Here is a 15583-nt window from a genome sequence, read left to right as displayed (position 1 = left end):
ATAAATGAAATATTTAAAAAAGTAATATTTTAAATATATTTATCGAATTATATTTTCACAGTATAAATAGGGAATGCTAGGGGGTCTGTGGAAAAATGTAGAGCAAAACTAAAATAAATAAATAATTAAAATAAACATATTTTTACACATTCATTTTCACAGTATAGCCTGAATTGTGTCTTTTATACATATTAATCTAAAGCTATTTTTTAAACTGTAGGATGGGGTCACGTTCATATCTGTGTCTGAAAGATTGACAAGCTCTTTATTATTATTGGTAGCTCATGTTTGTTTGTACATGACATATATAGTTCAATAAATAAAATAGTTCCTGCTCAGCTGCGTTTGGCCAGCAGAGGTCACTGTCTGGCGAGATGCACACGACACACGCTTCCGCTTCAAAACACGCGTCACTTCCTGCCAAAGTTGAACGCGGGTTCTTGCCAACACGCAGAGAGTTTGAGATGAGCAGAATAAATTCATTAATTCCTCATTAATAACGTAATTACCGACATATTTACTTGTTACTGCCGTTGACGACCCGAGGGGGAATCTCAGTGAAGATGGGAGACGATCCGGACTCTATTCCAGAGAAAGAGATGAAGGTGAGACACTGACCGGCTAGTGTTGTTATTATTATTAATATTAATATTATTATTACTACAACGTTCTCTGGCAGATGTAGATTATATAGTTCGTTTGAATACATGTAGTTCGTGCCTGTGTGAATGTGTTTACTGCCTCTTATAAATTGGTGTAGTGTAATTTGTGTAAAATATCTCTAATCCTTAGAGAATTTAATGAGTTAAATATTATAAATACACAGGTAAGTTACATTAGAGCTATTGCGGACTTATATATTAATATAAATCTGCATATAAAGTGTCATAACTTCTCAATATCTTAATAATCATAATAATGACCACCAGGTTATCAACATGTAGGTTCATTTCATAATGACTGCTATTATTTCACTCGATCATCTGAAATGTAAAGAAAAGTAATAGATTTAAAGTCACTCGTGCTATAAAATGAAATCAGTTTCACTTCTGTCACATGATCATTATTATATAACGTTACACTAAGTTACCAATCAAGTTTGGGATCGGTGAGATTTTTAAAGTCTTTAAAAGAGTCTCTTCTGTTCGCCAAGCCTGTGTTTATTTGATTAAAAATACAGAAAAAAACTAAAAATATTGTCAAATATAATGACAATTTAAAATGACTGTTTTCTGTGTGAATATACAGTAAAGTGTCATTTATTCCTGTGATATATTCATTACTCCAGTCTTCAGTGTCACATGATCCTTCACAAATCACTCTAATATGAGGATCAAGAAACATTTATGATTATTATCAGTGTTGGAAACAGTTATTTACATTTTTATTTCAGGATTATTTGATGAATAGTAGGGCTGGGTATCGTTCAAAAAATTTCGATACCAATACCGATACCGATACCTTGATTTCGATACCGGTTCCTGATCGATACTTTTTTCGATACCAATTTTATGAAATCCATTTTAACAAGATTACATAACACATTACCTCAGAAAAACTTTGGTTTTATTTTTTCAGTTTGACTCATGCTCCTTAGTCAGTGCACAAAGGAACAAAAAAAAGCACAAAGGAACAAAATATTCCTTACATATACATCAGGTACAAAATATTCTTTTTATAAAGAGCTCATGCTCACCAAAGCTGAATTTATTTCATCAAAAATACAGTAAAACTTGTAATATTGTGGAATAGTATTAGCCTACAATTCAAAATCTTATTTGAATATATTTCAAAATGTAATTTATTCCTGTGTTGTCAAAGCTGAAATATGAAAACAGTTTTTGGAAGGTCATTTTTGATCACTTTAATGCATGCTTACTGAAAAAAAATTCTGACCAACACGTTTTTGAACGGCAGTGTACATTCAGTAGGTCATTATTGCAATATAAACAAAGTCAGAGTGATCAACAAGGTATCTCTTCATTTACCAGTCGAAGACGCAGCAACTTTCTGCTCTTATGTTTACTCCGTGCACTGTCAAGGGCTTCATCATATCTGTCGCGGTACCGTCTTTGCAGTCATTATTTTACCACAAATACTGCATCGCACGCTGTTGGCATCGAGCCTGGAGAAATGTAGCCACACTTTTGATCGACTTTTCCACATCTTTAGGGTATTGTGAGTGTGTGTGTTCGCGTCTCATTGAGTATGTGCGCGAGTTTGTGTGTGTGCTCGCGTCCATAGGCTCGCGTCTCATGAGAATGTGCGTGGACAGTTTGTGTGCGCGCGCGCGTCTCATGTTCCGCGCGTCTCGTGTGTGTAGAGTTTGCGTGTATGTGCGTGAGCGAATTTAGGCGTGTCGTTGTGCATTTCATGTATTTGTTTGACCACTGACGTTGACGAGTTAACCCCTTAGGTATCGAAATCTGGTACCGAAAAACAAGTCATTTTTCGATACTCGATAGTATCGAGGCAATTCGGTCGGTACCTAAAAAGTATCGAACTCGGTACCCAGCCCTAATGAATAGAAAGTTCAAAAGAACAGCATTTATCTGAAATATAAAGATTTTGTAACATTAAACACTAACGTTCAAAAGTTTGGGGTCAGTAATATTTTTATTTTTATTTTTGGGGGGAAACAAATAAAAATAAATCAATACTTTTATTCATCAATAATTAAATTTATCAAAAGTGACAGTAACTACATTTATAATGTTACAAACTAATGGATTTCAGATAAATGCTGTTCTTTTGAACTTTCTATTCATCAAGAATTTGTACACAACTGTTTCCAGCACTGATAATAATCATAAGTGTTTCATGTTATTTTAATGTTCATCAAATATACACTTTACTGTATATTCACATAGAAAACTGATGATTTACGTTATAATAATATTTCACAATATTACCAATTAAATTTTTTTTTTTTTTATCAAATAAACGCAGTCTTGGTGAGCAGAAGAGACTCTTTCAGAAACATTACACATCTCCCCGATCCACAGCTTGTGTCTGGTCGTGTTCATGTACATGTCAATCATCTCTCCCTCCAGGACTTCCAGTTCCGGCAGATGAAGAAGATCCGCGTGTTCGAGGCGTGTGTGGATCTGCCCAAGCAGCGCTCCAGTCTCCTCTGCGTCTCCAACAAGTACGGCCTGACGTTCGCGGGTCGAGAGCGAGTGCTGAAGGTGTTCTGGACCAGAGACGTCATCGCGGTGGGGCGGCAGGAGGGAAACCCAAACCACATCGGTGAGACCCATGCACTCAGAGAACACCAGAACCAGGAGCTGGAGTTAGGGTTAGGATGCACACAGAGAACACCAGAACCAGGAGCTGGAGCTGGAGTTAGGGTTAGGATGCACTCAGAGAACACCAGAACCAGGAGCTGGAGTTAGGGTTAGGATGCACACAGAGAACACCAGAACCAGGAGCTGGAGTTAGGGTTAGGATGCACTCAGAGAACACCAGAACCAGAACCAGGAGCTGGAGTTAGGGTTAGGATGCACACAGAGAACACCAGAACCAGGAGCTGGAGTTAGGGTTAGGATGCACTCAGAGAACACCAGAACCAGGAGCTGGAGTTAGGGTTAGGATGCACACAGAGAACACCAGAACCAGGAGCTGGAGTTAGGGTTAGGATGCACTCAGAGAACACCAGAACCAGGAGCTGGAGTTAGGGTTAGGATGCACTCAGAGAACACCAGAACCAGGAGCTGGAGTTAGGGTTAGGATGCACTCAGAGAACACCAGAACCAGGAGCTGGAGTTAGGGTTAGGATGCACTCAGAGAACACCAGAACCAGGAGCTGGAGTTAGGGTTAGGATGCACTCAGAGAACACCAGAACCAGGAGCTGGAGTTAGGGTTAGGATGCACTCAGAGAACACCAGAACCAGGAGCTGGAGTTAGGGTTAGGATGCACTCAGAGAACACCAGAACCAGGAGCTGGAGTTAGGGTTAGGATGCACTCAGAGAACACCAGAACCAGGAGCTGGAGTTAGGGTTAGGATGCACTCAGAGAACACCAGAACCAGGAGCTGGAGTTAGGGTTAGCTGGAGGAAGCGTTCGGGACCGGTCACATTTTTAAAATGACATTTTCTGTGCCGGTGTGGTGAACAAATGAGTCCTACTGAAGAGATGAGTCCGAGCTTAGGACCCAAGCAATCTCATTGGTTCAAAGCACGTTTTATGGGTAATCGCTTTAGTGCCTGGTTACAAAATCACTTTATTATAGAAGACGTTTGTACTACGTTATAGCGATGTATTTTAACTTCATGTACTGGTATTTAACCGAAGCTATAGATTGTGAAATGAAACATTTCTCGTTGTTAGTGTGTTTTTTAAAATAAATAAACAACATATTTGAGCTTCAAACAACTACATTCTCGACTGAGAAACTCTTCAAACTACATTTCGTGACACAATAACAGGCGTATTTTTACTTTCTCCTCTGCTATTGACGCAACTTGAGATCTTAAATATTAGCTATAGAATATATACAATTTACATATACAATATACAGTTTAATCTTACCATGTATATAGCAGCGGGATCTTATCAATAAGCTTCCACATAATAACACTACACCAGCTCACGTCAGCTACAAGCTTTCGCAAGAACAGATTTAGATCAGGCATACTACTGGGGTCCTGAGCTGGGACTCATCTCTTCAGTAGGACTCATTTGTTCACCACACCGGCGTGTTGAAGAGATGAGTCCCAGCTCAGGACCCAAGCAATCTGATTGGTTCAAAGCACATTTTACGGGTAATCGCTTTAGTGCCTGGTTACACATCAGACATCGCTGTATTATATCCACCGTATTTGTACTGCGTTATGAATTATGGGAGGCACTTCCGGTTTGGGGAACTTCCATTCAAGAAGACTGAAGCGAATCGTTTCAGGTCATACGGTTGCTCTACCAGTAAAGCTGATCCGTCAGGTTTCCTTCATGATCTATTTAAGAATAACATGAGAATAACAGTTGATGTGACGTGTTATAACAAGAGTATCTATGGCAAGATCTCTTTCTTTTCCTCATGATTATCATCTTTTCCCCTTTGCAATCCGCTGTAAAAGTATGAAGAAGGACGACATATCCTGCACATCTGTGGTCTGTTCTCCCGATTTAATTTATGATATATCCCATTAATAATTCCCTGGAATGCACGAAGAATCTCTCGTTTTTCTCCTCAAATCCGCGTCTCTTTCCAGGTTTGTTTTCACAGGCAAATACAATTTATAATCTGTCAAAATGAGCGAGTCTTTCTCTGATCGTTTACTGCTTAACGGAAGTTACACCCATAATTCACGCAAAGCATCATGTGGCGCAGGAATACTGTGGAGTATCTCTTCTCTGATGATGTGGGCGGGGCTTTAACCTGTCACTCACATGAGATCAGCCAATAGCAAACCACAATGCAAATTTGACCAAACATAAGATAGAAACAGACAAACTTTCAGACAATAAACAAATAATAGTTCAATAGTCAACAAGAAAGATAATAAAAGGAAGCCTAATTTACCTTTTGAAAATGTTTCGCCAAAAGATGTAAAAGAAAGAAAAAGTACAACACAAATGAATAAAAGCATATTATGGAAGAATGTTAAACATGGCACACATTCTAATGCTTTTATAGCTTCTTAATGTCGAAGTGATGCCTCTTGTGTCAAACCTATAATCCATGAGTGTGAGTGCGATCAGACTGATGTGTGTGTGTGTGTGTGTGTGTGTGTGTGTGTGTGTCATCAGTCGAGTGTTCGAGCGCCGCGACGGTGACTGTTGCCGTGGCGATGCATCACATGGCCCTGAGCAGCGATGAGCTCACGCTGTGTGTGTGTGGAGCGAGCGAATCCTCTGACCTCACGCTGGACTTCTACGACGTGCGCACTCTCCTCAAAAAGGTCACACACCTCTCCACACACACACCTCTCCTCACACACACCTCTCCTCTCCTCACACACCTCTCCACACACACACACACACCTCTCCTCACACACACCTCTCCTCACACACACCTCTCCTCACACACACCTCTCCTCACACACACACACACACACCTCTCCGCTCCTCACACACACCTCTCCTCACACACACCTCTCCTCACACACACCTCTCCTCACACACACACACACACACCTCTCCGCTCCTCACACACACCTCTCCTCACACACACCTAACAGCTCTTTGTGTTTATTCTTAATGTCTTCATGAATATTTCCATGTCATAATGCTGAATAATAAGGTCTGCGATGTATGATGTCCTTTCATATATATATATATATATATATGTATGTGTGTTGGCGCGTGTGTTGTGTGTTGACGACGTGTGTGTGTGTGTGTGCTGCAGCAGGACCGACAGGAGAAGCGTCCCTTCACCTCCTTCAGACCCCCGTCCTCTCGAGACTCGCTGGTCCAGGATCTGAAGTGGAGTCCGGTGGACCCGACCCGTCTGGCCGTGTGTGTGTCCGATGGCAGCATGATGGTGCTGGACGTGCAGGACTCCGTCAGTGTGTTCGCTCAACTCCCGGCCTCCACGGGAATCACCTCCGGTCAGTGTAACACTGGAAACATGTCCTGGCTCTTCCAAGCTTTATAATGGCAGTGAATGTCCGTTTCTGTTTTGAAGTCCATAAAAGTGCATCTGTCCATCATAAAAGTGCATCTGTCCATCATAAAAGTGCATCCGTCCATCATAATCAGTTTGAATAATAAAGCGATATCTTTGTCATAATGTCCTTTCACTGGTCAAAGTTTCCGCAGTCACTGCATCTTCTGCACTTTTTTGCTGCCATTTTGTTTTATTAGTATATTTGGTGACACTTTACAGTAAGGTTCATTAATTAACATTAATGTATTAACTAACATGAACTAACAATGATCAATACATGTGTTACAGTATTTATTAATCTTTGTTAATGTTAATGAAAACCCAGCTGTTCATTGTTTGTTAGTTCACAGTGCATTAACTAATGCTGACAAACACAACCTTTGATTTTAATAACGTATTAGTAAATGTGGAAATTAATATTAACTAAGATTAATAAATGCTGAAGAATTGTTCATTCTTAGGTCATGCGAACTAATGAACCTTATTGTAAAATGTTACCGTATATTTTTATGTATCCGTTTACTTTTTTAGAATTTGAACGATAATAAAGACATTGTTTGATGAGTGCGATCTCTGATCGAAAAGTCCTTTAGTTTTATTTGCCCGTATCTGTGTGAACGCTGCTGATTCCTGAATGTGTCCGCTTGTTCCTCTCTCTTCTGCTGCAGTTTGCTGGAGTCCCAAAGGAAAGCAAGTGTCTGCTGGGAAACAGGACGCCACCGTGGTTCAGTTCACCCCTGTGAGTTCATGATGGACAGATGTTCACTCGTCATCAGGCCCGTTCACTCCAGGAGCGTCCACACCAACACACAGGATCGTTCTGTTTATTATAAGATCGCTTTAGATGCTCGCGCTCTTTAAAGCAGGATGTGTTCTGATTGGCTGATCACTCATCAGCTGGAAAAAATGGTTGTTATTGCAGGGTTCATACACTCGCTGCTTAAAGCACTTGAGTTTGACTTTTTAAGTCCTGGAAAACCCTTGAAAACAGCCATATATATGAAGAGGTGCTTCAAAAGTGCTTAACTTATTTAAATACAATATTAAAAAAATAAAATATATATATTTTGTATATGTTATTTTGAACACTAATACTGATAAACAAGTTTAAGATATACTAAATATCAATAAGTGTGATAAACCCCCATTAATCCTTTTCTCGATACAAAGTACGCTAACATTATAATATAAAATATTATTTATTGAACAATAAAAGCCATTCTAAACTTTGTATTTAATATATTATTAAATACGTTGTATTTTGGATGCCTTATATCTATAATTTGAGTTTAAAAATTCCTAAAGATATTGTTTGATAAGTGCGATCTCTGACTGTAGTCCCTGAAAACCCTTGAGAAGTCCTGGGCCCGTATCCCTAAAGAGTTTTTGTGCAAAAAGTGGCTCCTAGCGGCCAAATTCTAAGAAAATTCTCAGAGTCATGACGTTTTCTTAGAATTTCCCCTAAAAGTGACACGAAAATCCCAGTTAATATAAAAGCTATTCCTCAAGATTCCTAGCGCTTAAAAGGGCTCCTAAGGCGAGATCTGCTAAGAGCAGGGAAGAGGACTTTTAGTGGCTTAGGAGTTCCCCTAAGCAGCTGCACAAAATGGCCAACAGAGGAGGCAGGAGACATGTCCTGCAAACACTGGATGACAGGGAATTATTGAGACGCTACAGATTGGATCGTGCAGGAATCATGTTTGTGGTGGATCTCCATTTTCTGTGTTTGTAGGATATTTGTTAACAAGCCTTCATAAATAGACCAGCCAGCAATCATAGACATTGATAAAAGCTGAGCCGTGTTACCCTCGTTAAGACCACACTGAGTTGTAACGTTGCAATTTCTACTTCATTAAGGACAGCCCCTTGAGATAGGCCATCTTGTTTTCAATGGGGTCCATATGGGAGTGAAAGTACAAAATATGCCAGCTAGGATATTAATATGAGCAAATAAGACACGAATCATTATTTGAACAGGGTGTAATGAGCTTAAGTTTTCACATATTTTAGATTCTAATGTTAGGCTATAACCCCTACAGCTTACTATTCATTTTCCAGATATTTTCTTGAATGTGAAATATTATTTACAATTACAGTCTGCATAAGATTAGAGTGTATAATTATGTTTATTGATTTGAGGGTACATCCTTTGCTCATTATCACCAAAAGTTCATTTTCATCAAACTTGTAGGATCAACCAATCACGGCTTTTGAAATGATGACTCATACCTAGCAACGGGGTCAACCACACCTCCTCACTAAGATAGGATTTTCCATCCATTCCTTGCTCAGAGTTCACTGAAAATGTTCTGGAATCACTTCTAAACTAAAACTCCTGGCAAGGAATTTTTAGGTTAAGTTAGGAGCTCTCTGAGAGGATTCTCAGAATCTTTAGGGATACGGGCCCAGGAGTTTCATTTCACGGTGTCTGTACGAACCCTTTAATAGTTCTAGCTGTGGTGTGGACTTCTCACAGAGCTGGAGTGATTATCAACAGTTATCATACACAGTTATTTATAGTTCTGGTTATCATTGGTGTGAATGTCTCGTGTCATGCCGTGTGTGTGTGTGTGTCTCAGACCTTACAGGCTAAAAAGGTGATCCCGTGTCCCAGCTTCTACAGCCAGGATCATCCCGTCAAAGGTACGACCGCTCAGATTCACTGTCCTCCTGCATCTGACATCAGCTGATGTTGCACTGACCGTATGAGCACACCACACGTGTGGATTGCGTAATGAAAATGTTGTGAACATCATTGGGCTATGGAAGGCATTTTCTATGTATGCAAATTCTATGTTAATGAGTGGGTGGGGCTTATTCCAGTAATGGGGCTACAGACACGCCTTCCGTAAAGCGACGTCGTCGAAAACAGTTTTAGTTTTCATTTTCATTTCCAAAGACAGGTTAACCTGTATGCAAATTCTGTGTGATTGAGGGCTAGGTCCATTACTTGTCTGTAGCACCATTACTTGAATAATCCCCCCACACACACACACACACACACACACTCATTAACATAGAATTTGCATGCAGGTTGTCTTTGGAAATGAAAACTAAAACTGTGAAATAAAAGAGGAAATAAAATGACAACTAAACTTTAGATTTGACTTTGAATTGTGTCACTATTGCGTGAGCGTTAATAAAGAGCTGTGTAAAAACTGTATTTGCAGTTTCTGTTTCACGTTTGCCTTTGCATTTTAATATTGGCAGTGTTGCGTCGAGATTGTAATGAAGATGAAACGTGAAATCACCAATTGCATTTTGTTTTTCAATGTGACGGATGATGCACTGTCACCGTGAGTGCACTGTCATTCTCAATGTTGTCACATATTTTGCATACAGGTTTCTCTAATGAAACGGTTAATCTGGTTTTAGTTTTCATTTTTATCATTTAATTGATTTGTTTAATTTTGGCAGAAGATGCCTTCCATATTGGGCATCATGATTTGGGCTCTGAGATCGGCACACAAAAACAGTTGGTATCACCAACACTCAAAACCCAAACAAATAGTGTTCCAACCAATCACTGACAGGGAGGGTGTTGTGAGGTTTAGAGCCAGCTTCTTCTACAGCTCTGACTTCGCGTGCAGCCGTGCACGAGCACTACACCTCACAACACCCTCCCCCTCCCCCTGTCGGTGAATTTTCAAACATTAATCATCAAGCTGTTTTGATACAGCATCACATTTATTAACGATAGCTAATCCTTCACTCCCTGATCTTCGCTCATCTCCTCTCCCTGATCTTCGCTCATCTCCTCTCCCTGATCTTCGCTCATCTCCTCTCCCTGATCTTCCCTGATCTTCGCTCATCTCCTCTCCCTGATCTTCGCTCATCTCCTCTCCCCGATCTTCGCTCATCTCCTCTCCCCGATCTTCGCTCATCTCCTCTCCCTGATCTTCCCTGATCTTCGCTCATCTCCTCTCCCTGATCTTCGCTCATCTCCTCTCCCTGATCTTCGCTCATCTCCTCTCCCTGATCTTCCCTGATCTTCGCTCATCTCCTCTCCCTGATCTTCGCTCATCTCCTCTCCCTGATCTTCGCTCATCTCCTCTCCCTGATCTTCGCTCATCTCCTCTCCCTGATCTTCGCTCATCTCCTCTCCCTGATCTTCGCTCATCTCCTCTCCCTGATCTTCGCTCATCTCCTCTCCCTGATCTTCGCTCATCTCCTCTCCCTGATCTTCGCTCATCTCCTCTCCCTGATCTTCGCTCATCTCCTCTCCCTGATCTTCGCTCATCTCCTCTCCCTGATCTTCGCTCATCTCCTCTCCCTGATCTTCGCTCATCTCCTCTCCCTGATCTTCTCATCTCCTCTCCCTGATCTCCTCATCTCCTCTCCCTGATCTTCCCTGATCTTCGCTCATCTCCTCTCCCTGATCTTCCCTGATCTTCGCTCATCTCCTCTCCCTGATCTTCGCTCATCTCCTCTCCCTGATCTTCCCTGATCTTCGCTCATCTCCTCTCCCCGATCTTCGCTCATCTCCTCTCCCTGATCTTCCCTGATCTTCGCTCATCTCCTCTCCCTGATCTTCGCTCATCTCCTCTCCCTGATCTTCGCTCATCTCCTCTCCCTGATCTTCGCTCATCTCCTCTCCCTGATCTTCGCTCATCTTCGCTCATCTCCTCTCCCTGATCTTCGCTCATCTCCTCTCCCTGATCTTCGCTCATCTCCTCTCCCTGATCTTCGCTCATCTCCTCTCCCTGATCTTCGCTCATCTCCTCTCCCTGATCTTCGCTCATCTCCTCTCCCTGATCTTCCCTGATCTTCGCTCATCTCCTCTCCCTGATCTTCGCTCATCTCCTCTCCCTGATCTTCGCTCATCTCCTCTCCCCGATCTTCGCTCATCTCCTCTCCCTGATCTTCCCTGATCTTCGCTCATCTCCTCTCCCTGATCTTCGCTCATCTCCTCTCCCCGATCTTCGCTCATCTCCTCTCCCTGATCTTCCCTGATCTTCGCTCATCTCCTCTCCCTGATCTTCGCTCATCTCCTCTCCCCGATCTTCGCTCATCTCCTCTCCCCGATCTTCGCTCATCTCCTCTCCCTGATCTTCGCTCATCTCCTCTCCCTGATCTTCGCTCATCTCCTCTCCCTGATCTTCGCTCATCTCCTCTCCCCGATCTTCGCTCATCTCCTCTCCCTGATCTTCGCTCATCTCCTCTCCCTGATCTTCGCTCATCTCCTCTCCCTGATCTTCGCTCATCTCCTCTCCCTGATCTTCGCTCATCTCCTCTCCCTGATCTTCGCTCATCTCCTCTCCCTGATCTTCGCTCATCTCCTCTCCCTGATCTTCGCTCATCTCCTCTCCCTGTGTGTCGCTCATCTCCTCTCCCTGATCTTCGCTCATCTCCTCTCCCTGTGTGTCGCTCATCTCCTCTCCCTGATCTTCGCTCATCTCCTCTCCCTGATCTTCGCTCATCTCCTCTCCCTGATCTTCGCTCATCTCCTCTCCCTGTGTGTCGCTCATCTCCTCTCCCTGATCTTCGCTCATCTCCTCTCCCTGATCTCCTCATCTCCTCTCCCTGATCTTCGCTCATCTCCTCTCCCTGATCTTCGCTCATCTCCTCTCCCTGATCTTCGCTCATCTCCTCTCCCTGATCTTCGCTCATCTCCTCTCCCTGATCTTCGCTCATCTCCTCTCCCTGATCTTCGCTCATCTCCTCTCCCTGATCTTCGCTCATCTCCTCTCCCTGATCTTCGCTCATCTCCTCTCCCTGATCTTCGCTCATCTCCTCTCCCTGTGTGTCGCTCATCTCCTCTCCCTGATCTTCGCTCATCTCCTCTCCCTGATCTCCTCATCTCCTCTCCCTGATCTCCTCATCTCCTCTCCCTGATCTCCTCATCTCCTCTCCCTGATCTTCGCTCATCTCCTCTCCCTGATCTTCGCTCATCTCCTCTCCCTGATCTTCGCTCATCTCCTCTCCCTGATCTTCGCTCATCTCCTCTCCCTGATCTTCGCTCATCTCCTCTCCCTGATCTTCGCTCATCTCCTCTCCCCGATCTTCGCTCATCTCCTCTCCCCGATCTTCGCTCATCTCCTCTCCCCGATCTTCGCTCATCTCCTCTCCCTGATCTTCGCTCATCTCCTCTCCCTGATCTTCGCTCATCTCCTCTCCCTGATCTTCGCTCATCTCCTCTCCCTGTGTGTCGCTCATCTCCTCTCCCTGATCTCCTCATCTCCTCTCCCTGATCTTCGCTCATCTCCTCTCCCTGATCTTCGCTCATCTCCTCTCCCTGTGTGTCGCTCATCTCCTCTCCCTGATCTTCGCTCATCTCCTCTCCCTGATCTTCGCTCATCTCCTCTCCCTGATCTTCGCTCATCTCCTCTCCCTGATCTTCGCTCATCTCCTCTCCCTGATCTTCGCTCATCTCCTCTCCCTGTGTGTCGCTCATCTCCTCTCCCTGATCTCCTCATCTCCTCTCCCTGATCTTCGCTCATCTCCTCTCCCTGTGTGTCGCTCATCTCCTCTCCCTGTGTGTCGCTCATCTCCTCTCCCTGATCTTCGCTCATCTCCTCTCCCTGATCTCCTCATCTCCTCTCCCTGTGTGTCGCTCATCTCCTCTCCCTGATCTTCGCTCATCTCCTCTCCCCGATCTTCGCTCATCTCCTCTCCCTGATCTTCGCTCATCTCCTCTCCCTGATCTTCGCTCATCTCCTCTCCCCGATCTTCGCTCATCTCCTCTCCCCGATCTTCGCTCATCTCCTCTCCCTGATCTTCGCTCATCTCCTCTCCCTGATCTTCGCTCATCTCCTCTCCCTGATCTTCGCTCATCTCCTCTCCCTGTGTGTCGCTCATCTCCTCTCCCTGATCTCCTCATCTCCTCTCCCTGATCTTCGCTCATCTCCTCTCCCTGTGTGTCGCTCATCTCCTCTCCCTGTGTGTCGCTCATCTCCTCTCCCTGATCTTCGCTCATCTCCTCTCCCTGATCTCCTCATCTCCTCTCCCTGTGTGTCGCTCATCTCCTCTCCCTGATCTTCGCTCATCTCCTCTCCCTGATCTTCGCTCATCTCCTCTCCCTGTGTGTCGCTCATCTCCTCTCCCCGATCTTCGCTCCTCTCCTCTCCCTGTGTGTCGCTCATCTCCTCTCCCTGTGTGTCGCTCATCTCCTCTCCCTGATCTTCGCTCATCTCCTCTCCCTGATCTTCGCTCATCTCCTCTCCCTGATCTTCGCTCATCTCCTCTCCCTGTGTGTGGCAGTGCTGGACGTGCTGTGGCTGAGCACGTTTAACTTCGCGGTGGCGTACGCAGCGGCTGACGGCTCTCTGGAGACGCCGCCCGAGCTCGTGGTGGTGTCGTTACCCGTGAGTTACTCTCTCTCTCTCACACACACACACACACACACACTGCAGCAGCTTTCAGACACGGCATGGGGTGTGCGATATAATCGTCTGCGATAACATCGGGATTGTTGTTTTAAAGGAGGAGTTCCCTTTCAAATGAAAATTAGCCCATGATTTACTCTTCATCAACTCATCCTAGGTGTACATGACACTCTTCTTTCAGGCGAACACAGAGTTATATTAATAAATGTCCTGGCTCTTCCCAGCTTTATAATGGCACTGAATTGCAACCAACAGTTTGAAGCGTAGCGTAAATATCAGCATTACTCGCATAAGTTGTGCTTTAGACTTAAGTGGAATCCGTGTGTTCGTTTGGCCGGAAGCTGGTTATTTTACTTTATAACGGTTTAAATATGAGTATTTTTCTTACACGAACTCACCGCTTCACTTCGGCCTTCATTAACCCCCGGAGCCTGTGGAGCTCGTTTATGACGGATGGATGCACGTTTTTGAGCTTCAGTCTGTTGGTTGCAATTCAGTGCCATTATAAAGCTGGGAAGAGCCAAGACATTTATTAATATAACTCTGTGTTCGCCTGATAGAAGAGTGTCATGTACACCTAGGATGAGTTGATGAAGAGTAAATCATGGGCTTATTTACATTTGAAAGTGACCTCCTCCTTTAACGATGTGCGATCTGACATTATCTGAGTTTGTCCCTAACTCTACAAAAGCACATCTTTCCAGAGCACACATACGGTACGTGATGTAGACTAGTGCACGCTTTCTCTGCGTGATTTAGTTCATTAAATATTCAATATTCAAGATAATGGGAAAAATACCTCTGTTTATATTTATATCATTTAATATAGTTAATCAATATCACATGAAGAGTGCTGTTTTATCAGCATGATTACAAATGTGATACTGATTTTATACAACAGTTCAATAAACAAAGTTAATATTAAGTGACTTATTTTTAGACACAGTATCGCCTGTTTTTGCTCCATTTCGCCAACGAAAATAGTTTCAATCAAAGACACAGGACTGGTTTGTGTCTCTGAGCGACACATGATGGTGTTTGCTTACTGAATGAACGAATCGTTTGAACGAATGATTCAATGACTCGCTCGTTAAGACAAGACAAATGAATGAATCAGCCGTTTGAATGAATCGGTTGAATCTCAATGACTCGCTCGTTTACGGTAACTTGCTGCTGCCACCTACTGGCGGTTTATATTAATATTCAACATGTTATGTATATGCTTATTTTTTAAACAAAACATTATTTCTGCATGTGTAAGAGCAGGTTAAACACATTGATGTCCCTCTGATCTGCAATAAGCCGTCTGTGTGAAAGCATCTAAACTTCAGATGCAGCTTCTGTGTTTCCATTGCAAAGATCAGTTTAGCTGATACTGATTTCATTTGATCGTTAACAGCCCTTTTGTGTCGTCTTATTCTAATAGAATTTGAGTTAATGTAAGAATTTGACAGCAAAAAGTGATGCATGCATTTAATTAGGTTAAAAAGTAGCTTTATAAAGGAAAAAATGCCCATTAAAGGTAAAAAAAATCAATTTAATCTTATTGGAAAAGATGATTTCTGTCACTGCTGTAAACTGAGCACCATATAGAATATGAAGAATATCATAAACATGAAGAGTCAGCTGTTCACGACAGTCCTAAACCT

At 43.1% G+C, this 15583-nt stretch overlaps 1 protein-coding gene across 4 annotated transcripts in view; it reads left to right on the top strand.

The window, feature by feature from the left end:
* Positions 1-423: 423 nt before the first annotated feature.
* Positions 424-15583, top strand: part of nup214 (nucleoporin 214) — a 76151-nt gene continuing 60991 nt past the window's right edge. For 2 of the 4 annotated variants that reach the window (XM_084415153.1, XM_084415151.1), the window contains exons 1-7: positions 424-605; positions 3054-3249; positions 5751-5902; positions 6352-6550; positions 7278-7348; positions 9189-9252; positions 13810-13913. In XM_084415153.1, the coding sequence (XP_084271279.1) occupies positions 564-605; positions 3054-3249; positions 5751-5902; positions 6352-6550; positions 7278-7348; positions 9189-9252; positions 13810-13913 (828 nt within the window). In that variant the 5' untranslated portion in view covers positions 424-563. Of the gene's footprint in view, positions 606-3053; positions 3250-5750; positions 5903-6348; positions 6551-7277; positions 7349-9188; positions 9253-13809; positions 13914-15583 lie in introns of all 4 variants that reach the window. The other 2 variants (XM_084415152.1, XM_084415150.1) reach the window with 1 other exon arrangement.

The sequence above is a fragment of the Rutilus rutilus genome, assembly GCF_951802725.1.
Source record: "Rutilus rutilus genome assembly, chromosome: 7".
Lineage (NCBI taxonomy): Eukaryota > Metazoa > Chordata > Actinopteri > Cypriniformes > Leuciscidae > Rutilus > Rutilus rutilus.
This window is presented reverse-complemented; position numbering and strand designations above follow the sequence as displayed.